Source organism: Fukomys damarensis, unplaced genomic scaffold, assembly GCF_012274545.1.
Source record: "Fukomys damarensis isolate Sample0158 unplaced genomic scaffold, DMR_v1.0_HiC HiC_scaffold_14, whole genome shotgun sequence".
NCBI lineage: Eukaryota > Metazoa > Chordata > Mammalia > Rodentia > Bathyergidae > Fukomys > Fukomys damarensis.
Window position 1 is genome coordinate 43,874,783 of NW_022900926.1, and position 17,850 is coordinate 43,892,632.

Consider the following 17,850-nt stretch of genomic DNA (forward strand, 5'->3'; position numbering starts at 1 on the left):
TCCCACAGCTCCATATCCCTATTTAGCTGTATTTATTTTTGGAAACTGTTCCATTAACCTCTCTGTCTGAGCATGCTCTATTATTACATTTTAACTCCAGTTTTTAAAAGATATTTCAATGCCTGGCAGAAGACCCCTTTACTCTTATTTCTGAAATTTTGTTTTCTGGGTATTCTTTCATTCAATTTTGAAACTTTCTTGTCTAATTTAAATTAAAATCTATTCATATTTTTATTGGGATTGCATTGATATTTATGTTTAATTTAAAGAAATTATGATGATCATTCTACCCATTTATCTAGTTTCATTATCTAAGTTTTAAACAATTCATTAAACTCTGTATTGTCAGTTTATTTCCAGATATTGTATCTTTTATATAAGTATTGTAAGTTAACCTTTTTCTATTTTATTCTTTAACCTAGAAGTCTAACGCAACCTTACATTTACTCTTTACTCAGGACAGTCTTTCAGTCACATGTTGCAAATGTTGTTGTGGGCTGTGTTAGTCGTCTCTCTTCTCTACTGGACATCATTCTTCCTCCTCCTTCCTGCTCCTCTCTTCCCCTCCCCATCCCCCTTCTCTCTCTCTCTCTCTCTTCTCTCTCTCTTTTTGGTACTAGGGATCAAATTCAGGACCTTGCACTTGTAAGGCAGGTGGGGTGCAACTGAGCCAAATCCCCATCCCACTCCCTCCTCCTCCTTCTTTGTTTTTTGTTTTTTTGAGATAGGGTCTCACTATGTAGGCAGGGCTAGCCTTGAACTTGCAGTGATCCTCCTGCCTCAGCCTTCCAAGTGCTGAGATTACAGGTGTGTGCTTCACAACTGGCTCTCTTCTTGCTCCTGCTTCTTTCTCATACTCAGTAATACAAGTCTTATTTTGTGGCCTTCACTACTCCCTTGCGTTATCTCCTGGGGAGAAGGCAGGCTAGAATCATTTTCCTCTTCAATACCAAGTGAGTTTTCTAGGGGGCCATGATGTTGCACTCAGTCCCAGAGTTCCAGACCAGTCTGGGCAGCACAGAAAGATTCTGTCTCAAAAACATAAAAAATGAGTTTTCTGTTCACCACCTAGACCAGGGCTGCTTCTCCACATAAGAAAATGTGCTGTGGTGTCTGTAGGATTTTGGCATTGTCTCTCTTCTTGCTGACATCTGCAGTGAGGACATGGCAGTGGCTGGGGCTGCCTTCGGTGGTCATCAGAGAAATCCTGTGGCCCTGAGCGGCCCTCATGTTGAGTGGAGCCCAGTGTGTATACTATCAGGTCGTCCAGCTGGAAGGGCAAACACCATCATTTGGAGATGAGGAAAATGAGGCCTGGTTAGCTGGAAATACTACAACAAATGACCTGATTTAATCTTCCCATCACACTCTCCTATACTTAGTCTCTCAGGAATATAGCACATTTTATAGGACTGGCAGAAATGATGTTTTAGAGTTTAGAGCAGAAAGAATTTTTAGACACTACTTCTCTGACTCTTGCCAATAGTGTATCCTTATGATTCTTAAAGGTCTCCAGGATGAGTCAGTAGTTTTTCTGCCCTCTGGTCACCATTTTTTCCTCTCTATGTATGGTAATTTATATATTTCAATTCAGCACCCCCCCCCAGTTTGACTATTTCTGTGTGTCTTGACTAAAAAGTTTTATATTTTAATTTTATTTTTTCTCTCTTGTGGATGATTAATTGCTGTCATCCCATAGGGGTGTGGGTCCTGTATAAAAATGCTACTTTTGTTGCAGGAGGGCTCTGGGCCACCATCCGAGGCTGTAGTTTGGAAGACGTTAGTCTTGTGTTATTTGGATCCCAGTCTTGTGCCATCAACGTCACTACAAGAAATTCACGAAGAATTCAGTGCAAAGTTCCACCCAGGGTAAGTGGAATTCTCTGGTCATATCTTTCTGTCTGGGTGGGCAACCATTATTAACATAAGGTTTTCAGCAAATCACTTAGGACTGAATTAATTGACATGAACTTCTCATTAAGACAATGTGCTTTTATTATATATATTGTCTATTTTGCTGTGAAGGGGGAGACTGTACTTATAGGGTTTTTAATTAATGCAAGTTGATTTCTTTAAAACCAGAGCAGTTTTTATTAGCCAGCTTGTTTGTTACTAGCCGACTACCTGGCATACATGACCTAAAAGAGAAAAGGATTATTTTTGCTCACAATTTCAGAGGTTTCAGTCAATGCTTGGCTGGCCCCAAGCCACAGACATCATGGCAGAAGAGCATGGCAGAGTGAATCCATTCACCTCATGATGATTGGACGCAGAGAGGGAAAGAGAAAGAGCAGGTGAAGCTAGAGTGAGAAGGGCGGGTTTGCAGACAAGAATACATCCTTCCAGGTCCACCCCAGTGATCCACCTCCTCCAGCCAGGACCACACCTCCTAACTGCACACCTAGCTATGACGTCATCGCTGGAGTAACCCACTGATGGGTGTAGCTCCTCGTGAACCAATCACCTTCCAAAGCTCCACCTCTGAATGCATCAGACCTGTGGGAGACATTTTAGATGGAACCTTAACACTGTCCTAGTCCATACTTTCAGTGAATATTAATTCCGCAGCATAAACAAGTTCATCCAGTACACATTTTGGAGGTGGCTTACAAAATTTATATATCTTGCAATCTTTGTTTCTTAAGCACATGGCCGCTTTTCAATAGCAATTTTTGCTGTTTTCAACAACAATTTTGTTTTCTGGCATGGATATAAGTGATGGAACTTAGAAAATTCTACAATGACTGATTCCTATGAAATTTCTTTCTAGTTATTCTCTGCAGCTTCCCTTTCCCCTTAAAGGTATATCCCACAGAGCTTGGTGGACCATGCCTATAACCTCTGCCCTTGGGAGGCTCAGGCAGGAGGATGGAAGAGTTTGGGGCCATCCTAGGCTACATAGTGAGTTCAAGTCCATCCTGAACTACATAGTGAGATTCTATCTCAACAAACAAACAAACAAATAAGTCTCCGAACTCTCCTTTCTTTTCTATTTCATGTGCCATTGAGGGACTTGAATTGGGCCCTTCCCTGGTGCACTGGTGAAAATCACACTCAGATGCATCTTCACCTTCTGTTTGGCATATCTGTCAGTGTTGTCAGCATTCTGAATACACCCTCGGCTCCAGAAGACATATGTATACTGAATACATAAAGATCCCCTGAAACACAGAGTCCAGAATACCTTTTGACCACTGGTCCTTCAATTTCACCTTATCTAGTTCCTTAAATATTATGAAAAGCTAGCTTTTCTATATAAATTACATGCAATTCCAATATATAGTTATACTGTAAATTGTTTACCTATTCCTTATTATTGGGAATTCTGGTAATTTTAAAATTTTCTCTCTATAAACAACATAAATTTGATCATCCTAAAAACTACATTTATGAACACATTTCTTTTCTTTTTTTTTTTAACTGGAGATGAGCAGAAGTTTATTGGTACATTTTAAGTATACAGTACAGTTACATTCGTCATTGGGATCTTGTACCTTTATATGATATATCTTGGTTCTTATTTTTCCCCATACCCTACCTTCCCTTCTCTCCCTCCATCCCTTACTATTTACAAAGACTTTGTTTCCATTTTTTCCTTTTCTCATAGTTTTTCTTTTCCCTTCTTACCTTTCCCCTACCCCTCCCGTTTCCCCTACTCCTTTAGACCTTTTCTTTCTATTACACAGTATCAATTACACATTTTGATTCTTAATTTACACTTTTTCATACCAGAGAAACTATTTGGTATTTACACATGTGTTCTATTAATTTCACTTAATAGTATGACCTCAATGTGCATCCATGTTGCTTTAAATGTCCCTAGTTTCTCATTCTTTATGGCTGAGTAGTACTCCATTTTATAAAAAAACCACATCTTCTTTATCCAGTTTCCAGTTGGTGGGCAATTGGGCTGTTTCCAAGTTTTTAGCTATTACAAACTGTGCCTCTATAAACACAGCTGTACATATGTTGCTGTGGTATGATGATTTTAAATAACTCAATATCAGTCAATGAAATTGAAGAAGTAATTATAAAACTTTGTTTTCCTTAACATGTCTTTTTTATTATAAAAATTTACCACCTTTAAAAAAAAAAAGTTCCATTGTGTAAGTTGTTCTTTTCCTTGAAGCTCTGTTTTTCCTGCTGCAGTCTAGCTTGGTTATTTTCTAAGTTTATTATATAGATTTCATCTCAGTACTTCCCTTGATTCCTCCTATGTGTACATTCACTGTTCTTTGAAGTGCATATCCTCTTCTTTTTTGTTACTTATCTATGAGAGTATAACCTTCAGAAACATTCTACAGAAGACAACGTGGGAAAAATTTTTCTGAGTGCTTATATATCTGAAATTACTCTTATACTTGACAGATAGTTTAGCAAGGTATTGATATTTATTTGAACTTGCCTTATCTTTTCAAAAGCAACTGATGGTTAATTGCAAACCATCCTTATTTGCTTTTTAGAGCAGATCCTTCTGCATCTGTTCAAAATAGCAATTGCCTAATTTAAGCTCTTGGGACTGTATGTGGAGCCTGTAAGTCACAAATAGAACCCTTTATCAACTAATTTTATATGGACTTTTTTTCCTCAAATAAAACTGAAATTTGATCTTAAAAATTGATATTTCAGGGGAAAGATGGTTACCTTGTGAATGTGACTGTGTTCAGCAGGGAACATTCTGCAGTTCTTCCCAGATCATTTGCATACATTGCTTCTTTAAATCCAGTGATTGTGTCTCTAAGCAGAAACAGAAGCAACATAGCAGGTAAAATATGATGCTACTTGATCTTTTTAAATTTTAGAGCACTGATCCTATAAAAGCTTAATCCATGGCCTATGAATTTTATTGCGTTTTGAATAGGTTTTTGTTTCTGAAAACCAGAAGACTCGTTTTTAATGTTAGCTGTCATTGAACTATTTTTATATCTGTTTTTCCCTCTGTAAAATTTGGATGATTTCCATGCTGAAAATGATGTGGGAATTCAAAGGTAATAATTCAATAAATACTTAATGAGTACCTAGTATATGCTAACTATATCATAAACATGCAATAGACTTTAATCCTGACATAAATTTATAGGATCAGTAACTTCAGTTTATAGATAAGGAACCTCTGGAATAAAACAAGGTTTCTAAAATACCACCAGTAGTAAGCAATAGAGCTCAGACTGGAACACAGGTAGTCTATTTGCAGATCCCAAGCATTTAGCCTCTTGTGGTTAAATATCATTTTTTGGCAGCCGGTTCCATTGTGTGATTATTTAATACAGTAAGAGAATAAAGTGTTCTAAATTAAGAATGAATCTTTTATGTAAAACAAGATTTTTTAGCATCAACTACATGAAATAATTTAACCTTTATTTAGTGATCTAGGTGATACAATGGGATGGAATTATAACAATTTCCTGTCATGACATAACAATATAGATTTGGAAAAGTAGCAGGTAATAACACATTTCTGGTTAATTGAATGCCAGATAATAAAGAGCTAATGGCAGCCATAGCTAAGGGTTCATTATAAAAACACCATCATATTTCCCAAAGAGAAAGCTTTAACTTAGTTTTTCTGGTACTATTTTCATTTTCTATAGCTCAGGAGTACATAAATAAAAGGAAGTGTCCTTTAACTTCTCAATATTATTCAACTCAGAAGAGCAGCGCAGAAGAAGAATTTGCTGCCTCAGGCGACCAAAGTGTGTAAAATTCCCTAGTGGTAAAGACTCTTCCCAGTGAGGGAAGAGAGGGAAGAGAGAGCTCTATGTGATATTCAGATTTTGGTGATTTTAGCTTTTAATAGAATTTTCTACCCATAAGGAAAAGGATAAATACCCTGCGTCAGTGCCTCAAAGGCGTCTAAGATTAGCTTGACAATTGCCCAGAGCCTAAGGGATTTATGCTATTGATACATACAGTGCAATGCATTCTTTGTGGAACTTCACTTTTATTTAAAGCCTCCCATGGGCAGAACAAAGAAGAACATGTCCTAAAAGCCACAAAACGTGGTAGCCTTTTGGGGAAGTTTCATAAGCTGACATCTTGGTATTTCCATCTAGAGATGATGTTGACAATGGCTGTGAAGCCGAGGTAGAACGGAATCAACAAAAGAGGAATAGGGAGGAGGGGGGAAGAATGTGATGTACAGGACCATTAGTGCTAGTTTTTGTAATTAGAAAGAACTCGATCTTAATGAATCCAAGCTTGACCCCTTGTCCAAGTAAAAAAATTGATACATTAATTTTTTTTTTTTTTTTTTTTTTTACTGGGAATCAAACTCGGGACCTTGCACTTGTGAGGCAGGTGGCGGAATCAGTGAGCTAAATCCCTGGCCCTTGATACACTAAATTAACTATTTGAGTAAAAAGTGTTTTGTGAAGGTGGCAGGCCTCAGAGCCAGAAGAACTTCCCAGAGCTTTGCTCTTCAATATAGGCAGACAGCATGTAGAGACAAAATGAGGTACAGAAATAGCTTGGTTGATGGGAGGCTGAGGCAGGAGGATTACTGTGAGTCTGAGCCTGAGCCCAGCCTGGGCCTGCATAGTGAGTTCAAGGCCAGCCTGTAACATATAACAAGTTGGAAGCCAGCCTGGACTACATACTGAGACCCTGTCTCAAAGGTGGCGGGGGGTGGGGGGAATGGAGACAGAGGATAAAAGAGAAACAGCTGGGTTGGTTACATTTAGACGTGAACATGGTCTGATGGCTTGAAAGCCTGTAACTGGCTGAAGCTGTACTGTTCTGAAGGGCTGAGACTCAGCTAGTTGTTACAAAAAATATACTCATAAGTTTCAGTGTGTTTGCTACTGAGTTAGGTTATTCTTTATTATACCTTGGGACTCAAGGTATAGGGGCAGCCTCAGGCCAAATTTAGTTTGATTCAGCATGCAGCCATAACCTTCCAGAGGTGGAGAAGACACAAAGAAGTAAAGAGGATGAGAAAGTGAGAAAGAATAAAAAGTTAATTGAAATCTTCTTTGTATTCTGCAACATTTCTTCTTTCCCAGGATATCTAAGTTAATTTGTACACCAAACCATATGGGATGGACTTTATTGCCATCTTATTTATGAAAAGTTCGAGTCTTTGAAAGTCCAGAGTAAGTCCCCAAGAGACACAGAGATGGTTAAATGGCAGACCAAAGATTTGAGTGCAAAGTCACAGTGTTCTAATCACCTCACACCCCTCTTTTTTGGCTTTTCTCTTTTATACAACCTCTCTGCTCTTCATCTAATTGGCCATGCCTTGTAGAAATGCCCGCTCTGCCAAGATCCTAAAGTATCAGGGGCTAAATGAACATCAGAAACACTTTGCCCTTGAGCTGTAGACACACTGGTTCTACTCCTGCTGTTGCCCTTAGTTAACACTAGTTTTCTGCAGACTACAGCTCTTCTTTTATATTTTTATTTTATCTTATAGACTAGAAGAATAGCTTCAATTATGTTGTTTCTTTGCTTAGAAACCTTTGAGATCTCCCCTGTCCACTGAATTAAATAGAAACCTTTCAGAATTATTAGCTGTTCCTGTGCTCAGCCACAGAACTGCCACTGACCTAGTCCCATGGAATCCCTACCTGAGTCTATACATATTTTGTCTTACAGAAAGTCACCAAAGTTTCTCTTTTCCAGACACTAGATAATTAAATGAAGAAGTACAAGACTTTAGAAAAAAAAATCATGCAAGTTTAAAAGTTGAATCATAAGTCCCAATTTCTCTTGGGCTTCTATTTCAAATTAAAGTTCAAGTACTGTCCTGCCTTTGCTATAAAGGCCTTTCCTTCAGCATAGTGCTCTGATTTGAACCATCCCCTAGCTTAAAATTTCCTTGTCTTAGGATGTCTTCCATTGATTTGATTTTCTCAGCCATTCTACTAACTTTGAGTTCTCTTCGAAGGCCTGGTTTGTGTTATTTTTTTGTCCCCTGTAGCATCGTCTTCATGGGATTCAGTAAGTGTTTGAATTCAAAGGAATTTAAATTCATTGTTCATAGTATATACAGCATTTTTATAGCGTTGCTAATCACACTAAAAGCTATTGAAATAAAAAACAGAGGATTGGACTTTGGCCTTGGTTCTTCTATCAATTACCTGGGAGCCTTCAGTGGCTGAGCCTCACTTTCCTTGGATGAAACGCAGTCGCGTTACCTGGGCCATGTATATCATCAGGACATGGGAGGAGCGATGTGAGAAAGCTCATCAAAGTGCTCTGAAAACTGAACTCTGGGGCACACATAGGACACAATTAAACGATCTGGCGCACACTGGAGATACATGTTAGACTTCTGTCTGTAGAAAAGTGGAGGTTTAAAAAACAGATACAGGGATTTGCTGGTTATGAAGACCATTAGCCTTACAAACCAATTCTCAATTTGCCTTTACATAGATGTATATGTTAGTGCCTCTTGAGTACAATTCCCCGACAATTTTGCTTTTTATGTCATTGGGATTTTAGGCTGTTGTTCTGTAAAAGAGTTGTTAGAAATTTCATTAAACTGAAGCTGGTATTAAAGCTCTTAATTAGAATGTGAATGTACATGTGTATTATTGGCCATGTGTTTAATCCTAAGAGATGGCATTAGACTAGAATGGTGGGTGAGGCCAAAAACCTACATCACTGGCATAATAGACTTTTGTCTGTGCAGGAGGTGAGACCCTTTTCATTGGAATGGCCCTGCTGGAAAACTACACAGATCTGGATGTGGAAATCCATGTCCAGCACACCTTGGTTCAGGTTCACTCACAGACGGCTCAGGGCCTACAGGTGGTGCTGCCCCCACTGCCCGCGGGCCTCCACAGACTTTCAGTCTCCATCAATGGCATCAGCATTTGCTCACAGGGGTAAAGTGGATGCTTGCTATTCATTTTGTGTCTGTCTGTTTGATAGTCTGATGAGTCATTTGGGGAACACTCTTTTGAGTTAGGTCCTTTTCCTTTTTTTTTTTGAAGTGAGGGGATAAAGACATGAAAATTATGATATTTGAACAGATCCTGGAAACCCTACAGATAGTTTACTCATGAGACAAATGCGGAGATTTTTCTTTTACTACTTGGCAAAAGGTGGACTTTCTGGAGCTTGGTTGGAGTGGAACTATGGTATATATATAAACACATACACATATTTGTGTATATATGTGTATATGTATATATCTGAGGAAGGGAAGTCTCTGCTGTAATTCTTTGTTGGGTTGTGCCTTGGGCTTTGAATATGTGGTTTACAGTGATTATAGACGTCCTCACCTTCCTCTTTGTCCTAAGGTTCTTGGCTTGGTATTTTTCTAGATTTTTTTTTACGAGTTCTAGAAAGTAAGGAAACTGTATGGGATTGATATCCCCACATATGACTGGCCCAGAAAAGTACCACACACAAAGTCTTTTCTCCACCATTTTCTTTTTCTTCTCTGTAAGGCAGTATATCCGTACTCATTTCCATTATTGCTCCAGTTCTCCTTTCTCCCTGAAATACAAAGATATCTTCATTCTTGCTCTTTTCTCTCTCTGTCTAGCTCTTTTTATTTCCTAACAATGTCCCTGCATTCTGTAGGGTTGTTCTCCACATCTGGTACGTCACAGAAGTTTTCAGCATCGAGCCTTGCTGCGGTTCTCTTCTGGGTGAGTGGTTTTGACCTCTCTAGTATCTTTATCTGGTGAGTCTATTCATTGAACATTTAGATTTTGTTCCTGGATTAATTAGCTGGTGAGGCACGGACAGAGGCAGTGAGAAGGATTTGTTTAGGCTCCATGAGCTGAGTGTTGCCCTTAAAGGTATGAAAACGTGGTGATACCTAAACCCAAGGAGCTCAGGAAATTAAAGGGAATTTATAAACTTGAGATGCACCTGATTTTCTATTAATGGAAAGGTTGAACATCAAATGGGCAGCACTATTGAGCAGATATTAGGGAAATAAGGGGAGAGCTTCCTGTATTAACATTTTAGACATTGCATGTGCAAAGGGAAGAAATGAATCTTTGGTGTCTTTACTTTCCCCTAGGGATGCAGATGATGGAACAGGAATAGTCAGAAAGACAAATACCACAATGAGAGGTGTAAAGAGAAGAAATATAGAGCAATCATTAAAACTATTCATTTTCAGAAAAATGTAAAAGCTACATATTGGCGTATGAATAATGGTTATGAATGCATAAAGTAGCACATTATCCTTTTTAGTATAGGAAAATCCTTATTAAAACTTGTTGACAGTACCATAGATTTGTTTATAATATGGGTTATGTTGCTCCAAACTCTGTCCTAAAGGTGGGGTTTGAGCTTTCATCATCTCTCAACTAGAGAATGAGACAATGTGCAGGAATGGAACAGCAAACTCGTCAGCAAAATTTAGTGGCTTTTGATGCTGCATATATATAGTGTAGAACATATCTGAATATATGATATTGTACATAGAATGCTGGAACATTATTTAGAATAATATGGAAGATAAATAGAAGACCTTGATGAATTTTATTACTGTAGCATGTCAGTTGAATGCATATAGAATTGTATATGTATACTGCACTTAATAATCTATAGACTAGATGACAAGAAGACTAAAGCATTTGATTCACTAGCATATAGGTTGATTAGAATGGTGGCTTCTAAGGTACACAAAGATACTTGAAAAGTTTGTCTTGGATACCTTCCCTATGTAACAGTTTACTTTATTTTACTTTTTCTGTGAATTTTGGTGCACATGATTTTGTCCAAATGAGCCTAAGTTTAGCATTACTTGGGATGGGGTGAAGTGACTTGAGATTTCAGGGACCCCACTTTCCACTTAATTGCATCAGAGCTATACAGCACTGTGGGTTCCTAATAACAGCTTTTAACTTTTGTTTCTCATATGCTTAGGTGGGACCATCCTCAGTATCTCTGGAGTAGGATTCAGCAGGAACCCCACTTTGGTTTGGGTACTCGTGGGCAATCAGCCTTGTGACATTGTGGACTTAAAGGAGATGAGCATCCGCTGTGAGACCTTGCCGACCCCGCTGTTGTCTGGGGCAGACTCTTTTCCTGTCCCCGTGGAAGTCTGGGCTGGCAACACATCCTTCATCCATAGTCCCGCACTAAGCTCGGTGGGGAAGGGCTTCACTTTCACATATGAATCAGCAGCAACCCCAGTGGTCAGTGCCATGTGGGAAGAAATCACCAACAGCAGCCTGAGGTTTCTTGTGGAAGGAAATAACCTTTCCAACTCAGTCATCCTCCTGGGGAGCTGGAAATGTGACCTCGAGACACAGTCCTTTGTTGGCAGTGTGAGCCTGTCTGGGTGTGCCTTCCCTCTTCACAGTCTGGAGGCAGGCATCTATCCTCTCCAAGTACGTCACAAGCACTTGGGGTTTGCCAATATGTCTGCAGTGCCCCAGCACTTTGCAGTGAAGCCTCTGGTAACCAGCATCTCCCCAACACACAGTTCGGCATGTGGTGGGACAGTACTCACTGTGAGGGGGATGACCTTCAAATCTAGAAGGAAATCTCTTTGTGTTGACCTTTCTGGTCCTTTTACCTGTGTAATACTGAGTTTGAGCGATGACACAGTGATCTGCCAAGTCAATCTGGTGGGTGACCCCTTGGCTGGAGCTTCCTTCACACTCAATGTCACAGTCCTGGTCAATGGACTAGCTAGTGCCTGTCGGGGGGATTGCACTGTCTTCATGAAGGAGGAGACAACTCCTGCCGTGGACACCTTGACTGTAGGCATCAGTGGCTCCCTGGTCACCGTTCTAATGAGGGGTCAGAGGCTGGGCAGCAACACTGATGAGCCAGTGGTGTTTGTGGATAACCACCTTCGTTGTGACCTAACTTTTTTCAATGCAAGCCATGTGGCGTGCCACATTAATGGCTTGACCCCAGGACTCCACTTCCTATCAGCTGTTCAGACAAACAATGGGTTTGCTTGTTGGGGTAATGTTTCCAGGCACTTCTCCATCAAGCCTCAAGTGTTTCATTATTACCCTAAGAATTTCAGCATACATGGCGGCAGCATCTTGGCCATTGAGGGTACAGCCCTGAGAGGGCAGAACACCACCTCAGTCTATGTGGGCCAGCAGGCCTGTTTGACCATCAACATCAGTTCTGAGCTCATCCAGTGCATTGTTCCTGAAGGAAATGGCTCTGTCTCTCTGGAAATAGAGGTGGATAGAATTTTGTACCACATAGGAGTCATCGATTATAGTGATGCCTTCACCCCGGAACTGATCTCTATTTCTCAGAGTGATGACATTTTAACATTTGCAGTGGCGCAGATATCAGGAGCTGCAAATATGGACATTTTTATTGGGATTTCACCCTGTGCGGGTGTCTCTGGTAACCACACGGTTGTGCAGTGCACGGTCCCTTTTTTTCCTGCTGGGGAATACCACGTCAGAGGTTATGATCATTCCAGAGGATGGGCCTCATCTGCTCTCGTGTTCACAGTGAGAGTTACTATTACAGCAGTGACTGAGAATTTTGGTAAGTCCAGCAAAGAAGACAGAGCCCTTCCCTTATATAAGTGGACTAATATCTACTTTCTCTTCTAGGACATAGAAAAATAACATCATTCCATGTGACATTCCATGTGAGGAAAGGGAATCCCAGTTGGTCTCTTATAACCCCAGTTTCTTCTTCAGCGTGTCTTTGTGATGTTCAAGTTACCAACTTTTTCTATTCCATCAAGAGAGTTGAGCATATTCTCTAATTTGACACATTAGCCACCTTTAATTTGTATTTTAAATTAGTTTTGTAAGAGTTCATAACTTGGTCACTTAGGTACATAAATTTTTTCACCTCTTTTTAGATTTATACACCAATTTGCATTATTTAAAATGTACTATAATTATACTGTACAGTTCAACAGATGATTTCATATTCTATCAGTAATGATCCATTGGTATGAAACTGTTGTGCTGGTTGAACTTTTTTCAATTTTTAAATATACAGAAATTTTCCTGGTGTTTTCTTCCAGTGATGGTTTAGGTTTCTGGTCACTTAAAGCCTTATTACCCTTGAAATACCCCAGATTTGATTGCAATTAGAAAATTATGGAGGCAGACTTTTAGACTGGTGTGGTACTTACCAAGCCATTTCTTAGAACACATTAGCCTTGGCTAGATGGACTTCAGTGGGGATTGGGATTGGCTAATCCTCAGCTTCCTTATTTGATACAGGAATTTGGACTGGACGCTCAGTGAATTCCCCTTTACATTTCCTAAGACTTGATAACTGTTAGGATGAAAGAACAGTATAAATTGCACCCTAGGCAGAAAGCATTATTCTTGAGGTTGTGAGGCAGCTGTGTGGGTATCTCCACACCCCTCACGGAGTGAAGACAAAAAAAATTGGAACTGTATCTCCGAGTGAGCTAGTGGTGTGGATTAACATTAGTCATATATATGTACCTAAAATATGTAGTTATCACAGCACCTTTAATAATAGCAAAAGGGGAGAAATAAGGGAAGGCTCAGAAGAAAGATTTAAAAAATAAATTGTGAGGTAATCATTTAATGCGATTCTAAATAGTTGTTAAAGTAAGCTGATTTGGCAAGATATCTGTACTGTTCTTTGAGGTAAAAAATCAAGTTACGGAATAATGTGTATGGAATGATCCCTTTGTATAAAAATATATATATGCCTTGAAAATTCTGAAGGGAGTCACAAGAGACTCCATCTGTGACAAGTCTGCGAAGTGATACAGGTAGTTGGGGGGAACTTGTATTTTCACTTTCATTAAAATTTATCAATAATCATGACTTTTCTATGTGAAATAGTTACGTTGAAAATTGAACCTTTAGCAAAGTAGGTTGTTGAATACGGCTGGGATTTGCTGTATCCCAGAGGCCAGAGCCTAGGTGGGGAGGAAAGCGAGGCTCTCAGGGACCTGAAGCCAGTGATGTGGATTCTGCAGGGCATAAGGAGGAGGTGCAGCAAGAAAGCAAAGCAAGTTTGAGTTTTGACTTGAGAAGGATTTGACTCTAAGAACATGACCTGTCATTCTGTCTTTAAAGGCTGTCTGGGTGGAAGGCTGGTGCATGTTTTTGGAGCAGGGTTTTCTCCAGGGACTGTCTCAGCAACTGTGTGTGGTACTCCCTGCCAAGTCTTGGCGAATGCTACAGTTTCTGCTTTCAGCTGCTTGGTTCTGCCCTTGGATGGTGAGTAAAAATGTCTCATATATTTTTTAAAGCCTATAAATATATATTTGGCTCATTCTTTTTGTGCCCTTAGTGCCATACTGACCATTAACTTTTCAATACGTTCCTTGGAATAGAATTTCTCCATTCTTCATAAAAAATGGGAGACTCTGGGGCCATCTATTAAAATGCATCATTATATCTTTTGTTATGGTCATAGGTCAGTATTACATGAACACTGAAAAATTTATTACTTATGCTCTTGACTGGCTTCATATGTTGATGGAAAAAGTAATTCTGGTTTTTCAGTATTAGTTCAATGACAGCCATAGGCATCAAGGAGGAAACAAACTCTTGGTCTTGTTCTGAGGTAAGATTGCTGAAGACATCTGTTGTCTTGAGATACCAGTAGAGAGAGGCAGAGATTATCAATCTAGGCATCTTGAATTTTTATGGGCAAAAGAGCCAAGGTGACTTTATTCTTTTGTTCTGCAGTGTCCAGGTAATTACCTGATCCCTTACTCAATTAAAAAAATCATGAAAACTACCATGATAAAAATAGCATGGTACTGGCAAAAACAAAAACCAGAAAAACAAAAACAAAAACAAAAACAAAAAACAAAACAAATGAAAATAACCAAAAAAGCCAGACTTGAAGATCAATGGAACAGATTAGAAAAATGCAGAAACAACTCCAAGCACACTCAGCCATTTTATGTTTGACAGAGGGGCCAAACACCGTCACTGGAAGAAAGCCTCTGAATAAGGGTTACTGGGAAAAGTGGCTTCTCACATGCCAAAGATTAAACCTAGATCCATATCTTTCACTGAATACTAGCCTAAAATCAAAATGGATCAGATATCTAAATATTAATCTGGTATAAGATAAAATAGGTGAAAGTCTTGAAGGCATAGATATAAGCAGACTTTAAGAACAAAACCCTGAGCACAAAGGAAATACTGTAAAGAATCAATAACTGGGATCTTATCATATTAAAAATGCAAAAGAAAACAGCAACAGAGTGAAAAGACAAATCACAGAATGGGAAAACTAGCTATCCCTCAGATAAAGGACTATGCCTAACATATAAAGAACTAAAACAAACAGACAAACAACCCAACAAATCAGACCCTCCACATTTAAGGACCTAATCCAAAAGTTGTCACCTGAAATCGACACTTTTTAGATGAAGAAGTATAAACAGGAAATAAATATATGAAAAAATGTGTAACATTACTGGTCATTCACGAGATGCAAATTAAAACAGCACTGAAAATCCATCTCACTCTAAAAGGAATGGCTATCACCAACTGATAACAAATGCCAGAGAGGCTGTGGGTAAAAAAGAAGCTTTCTCCACTGTTGGTGGGAGTGCAGATTGGTGCAACCAATATGGAGAGTCCTCAAAAAAAAAAAAAAAAAAAAAAAAAAAAGGTTCCTCTTAACCCAACTATTCTCCTTCTTTGTATCTTCCTGAAAGAATTAAAAGCATTGAAACACAGTGATACATGAATGCTCATGTGTATCAGCACAATTTGAAATAGTGAAATTTTAGAAACAGCCCAAATGTCTATCAACTGATGAATGGATAAAGAAAACTTTATACCACTCTGACATAAAGAAGGATGAGCTTGAGATATTTCTAGGTAAATAGATGCACCTTGAAACCGTACTTTTAAGTGAAATACATCAGACATGCATGTGTAAATATCACATTGTTTCTCTTGTGTGAAAAAACAAAGTGCAAATAAGGACCAAAAAGGATGATAGATAGTTGGAAGTAAGAAGAAAATGTTCAAATTGGAAGGGGAACAAGGAAGGTGGGAAGGGAAATAGAAGGAAGGGAAAAGAAAAGAAACAAAACAAAACCCAATGAGGATAGAAGGAAAAAATGGCAACAAAGTTTTTTAAAATAAGGAGAGGAATAAGGGTTGAAGGGAAGGGCAGTGAATGGGAAAAGAAAAGAAGACTCAAAATACATTATGTAAATTATAAATTCTCTACAATGAATGCGATTATTATGCATATCAAAAGTGTACCCCAAATTAATTAAAAATAAAACATTCACATAAAAACATTATAACGGCTCACTACTTTAAGGTGCAAAGTTATTATGCAAATTGAGGCATAGAAAGCCTGGTGTTTACGGGTGGAGAGATTACAGGGGAAGGTGCAAATCACCTGTGGTTTCACACGGTAATTACTCAATTGAGCTGTAGGGGGAAACAAATCAAAGGGAAGAAATTACTGCAGGGCCTGTCGTACTTGAGAGGCCTCAAATTTATCCAGGTTTTTATCTTAGTTGCATAACCCCAGTTCTCATACCTTTTGCTCTTAAAACCATTTTCACATATGCTTTTAGAGTAGTGTTTTGAGCTCCGTTCCTAATTCTTGGTCTGCAACTTGAAGTTCAGATAGGTATATACAAATTGATGAAAAAGTCCCTTCATCTGAGCTTGGAAAAAATTCTGTGATGGCTAATACTATTGTGATGGCAGTTTATACTGCATTGTCATAGATGAGGAAAAAGGGGTGGGGAAGAGAAGCTATTTTGTACTAGAGGGACAACATAAAAATCAATGAGATCTCAAGGCCAGGTAAATTGTGATACATTGGAAGTTGTTAACTCCCAGGGGAAGAAGAACGAAATCGTTGTATTTAAAAGGGTTTGAGTTCTAGAAGAAGGATCTCAAAATTTCTTGATTTTTCAGCTGGAGGTGTAACTCTTAGAATTACCACTAGGTGTCATGAGACACTCATCAATTGTGAAAAAAAAATCACATTTAGAGAACCGGATCATTTGACCACTGTATTTTCCTCTTTCACAAACAAGTCTTCAAAAGACCTTAATCACATTGTCTCAAGGTGGAGAGGAACTTGTGACAACCACCTCCAGATAATTTCTTGCTGAGGATCCAGATGAGATTTGGAGATTCTGTCTGCCTTCCGAAACTGGATAAAATATTTTGAGTATGTGATTGATGGTTTCTCCCTCTTCTTTTTCATTCTTCTACTTCTTTTTTGAATGACATCTATAATTTTATGGACATTGAACGGTCAAAGGGGCTTTGTCTTATAAATTACTGGAAACTACTAACAAGTCTCTTTTCCAGATAGGACTGCATATAATCAGCTTCATTACAGTTATGACCCGAGGCTGGACAGAGGTCCTTGGAAGGCTGGGCCGCCTCAGTCAGTGAAGGCGGAAGCTCTCAAATTGTGCTCCTTGGAGCAGCCACCATGGCATTGTCAGAAAAGTGTTCTTGGGACTCACTGAGAAAGCAACTTTCCAAAGAAGCGTTTGTATCCTTCTTTTCTGCTCCCTCTCTGAAACCCTACATTCTTGCCTACTTTGAAGCCTCAGAGTAGGTGGTTCTTCTGGGTAATCAATTTCGAGCCATAGTGGGCAGTGTCATAGCCTGTGTGTATGGCCTGGCCCCACGTTTGTTTTAAAAATTACACTATGGGGCTGGGGATTTAGCTCAGTGGCACCATATGTGCTGGCTCCACAAATGCAAGGTCCTGAGTTCGATCCCCAGTACCAAAAATTAAAATCTTATTAAAAATCACACTATTGTCTTGCTGGTTTATAGTCTTGCAGTTACCTACTGCAATTCCAGTCTCTCTGTGTATTTCTAACATGGCTGTGCACAGTGGGACTGTTCTCATATTTATGTAATTTGTTTGTTTTTCTTCTGTGGTTTACTGCCTTGCTTTTTTTCATCTGGTCTTTTGTTTATCTCTGTAAATTTCTTTAAT

The 17,850-nt window shown here is 39.0% G+C and overlaps 1 protein-coding gene across 8 annotated transcripts in view; it reads left to right on the top strand.

The window, feature by feature from the left end:
* The window catches only part of Pkhd1 (PKHD1 ciliary IPT domain containing fibrocystin/polyductin), a 458,548-nt gene that overhangs the window by 58,715 nt on the left and 381,983 nt on the right, over window positions 1-17,850 (top strand). For all 8 annotated transcript variants that reach the window (XM_019208499.1, XM_010631095.1, XM_019208501.1 and 5 more), the window contains 6 exons: window positions 1,739-1,869; window positions 4,630-4,765; window positions 8,633-8,828; window positions 9,532-9,599; window positions 10,834-12,435; window positions 13,968-14,111. In XM_019208499.1, the coding sequence (XP_019064044.1) occupies window positions 1,739-1,869; window positions 4,630-4,765; window positions 8,633-8,828; window positions 9,532-9,599; window positions 10,834-12,435; window positions 13,968-14,111 (2,277 nt within the window). The remainder of the gene's footprint in view (window positions 1-1,738; window positions 1,870-4,629; window positions 4,766-8,632; window positions 8,829-9,531; window positions 9,600-10,833; window positions 12,436-13,967; window positions 14,112-17,850) is intronic.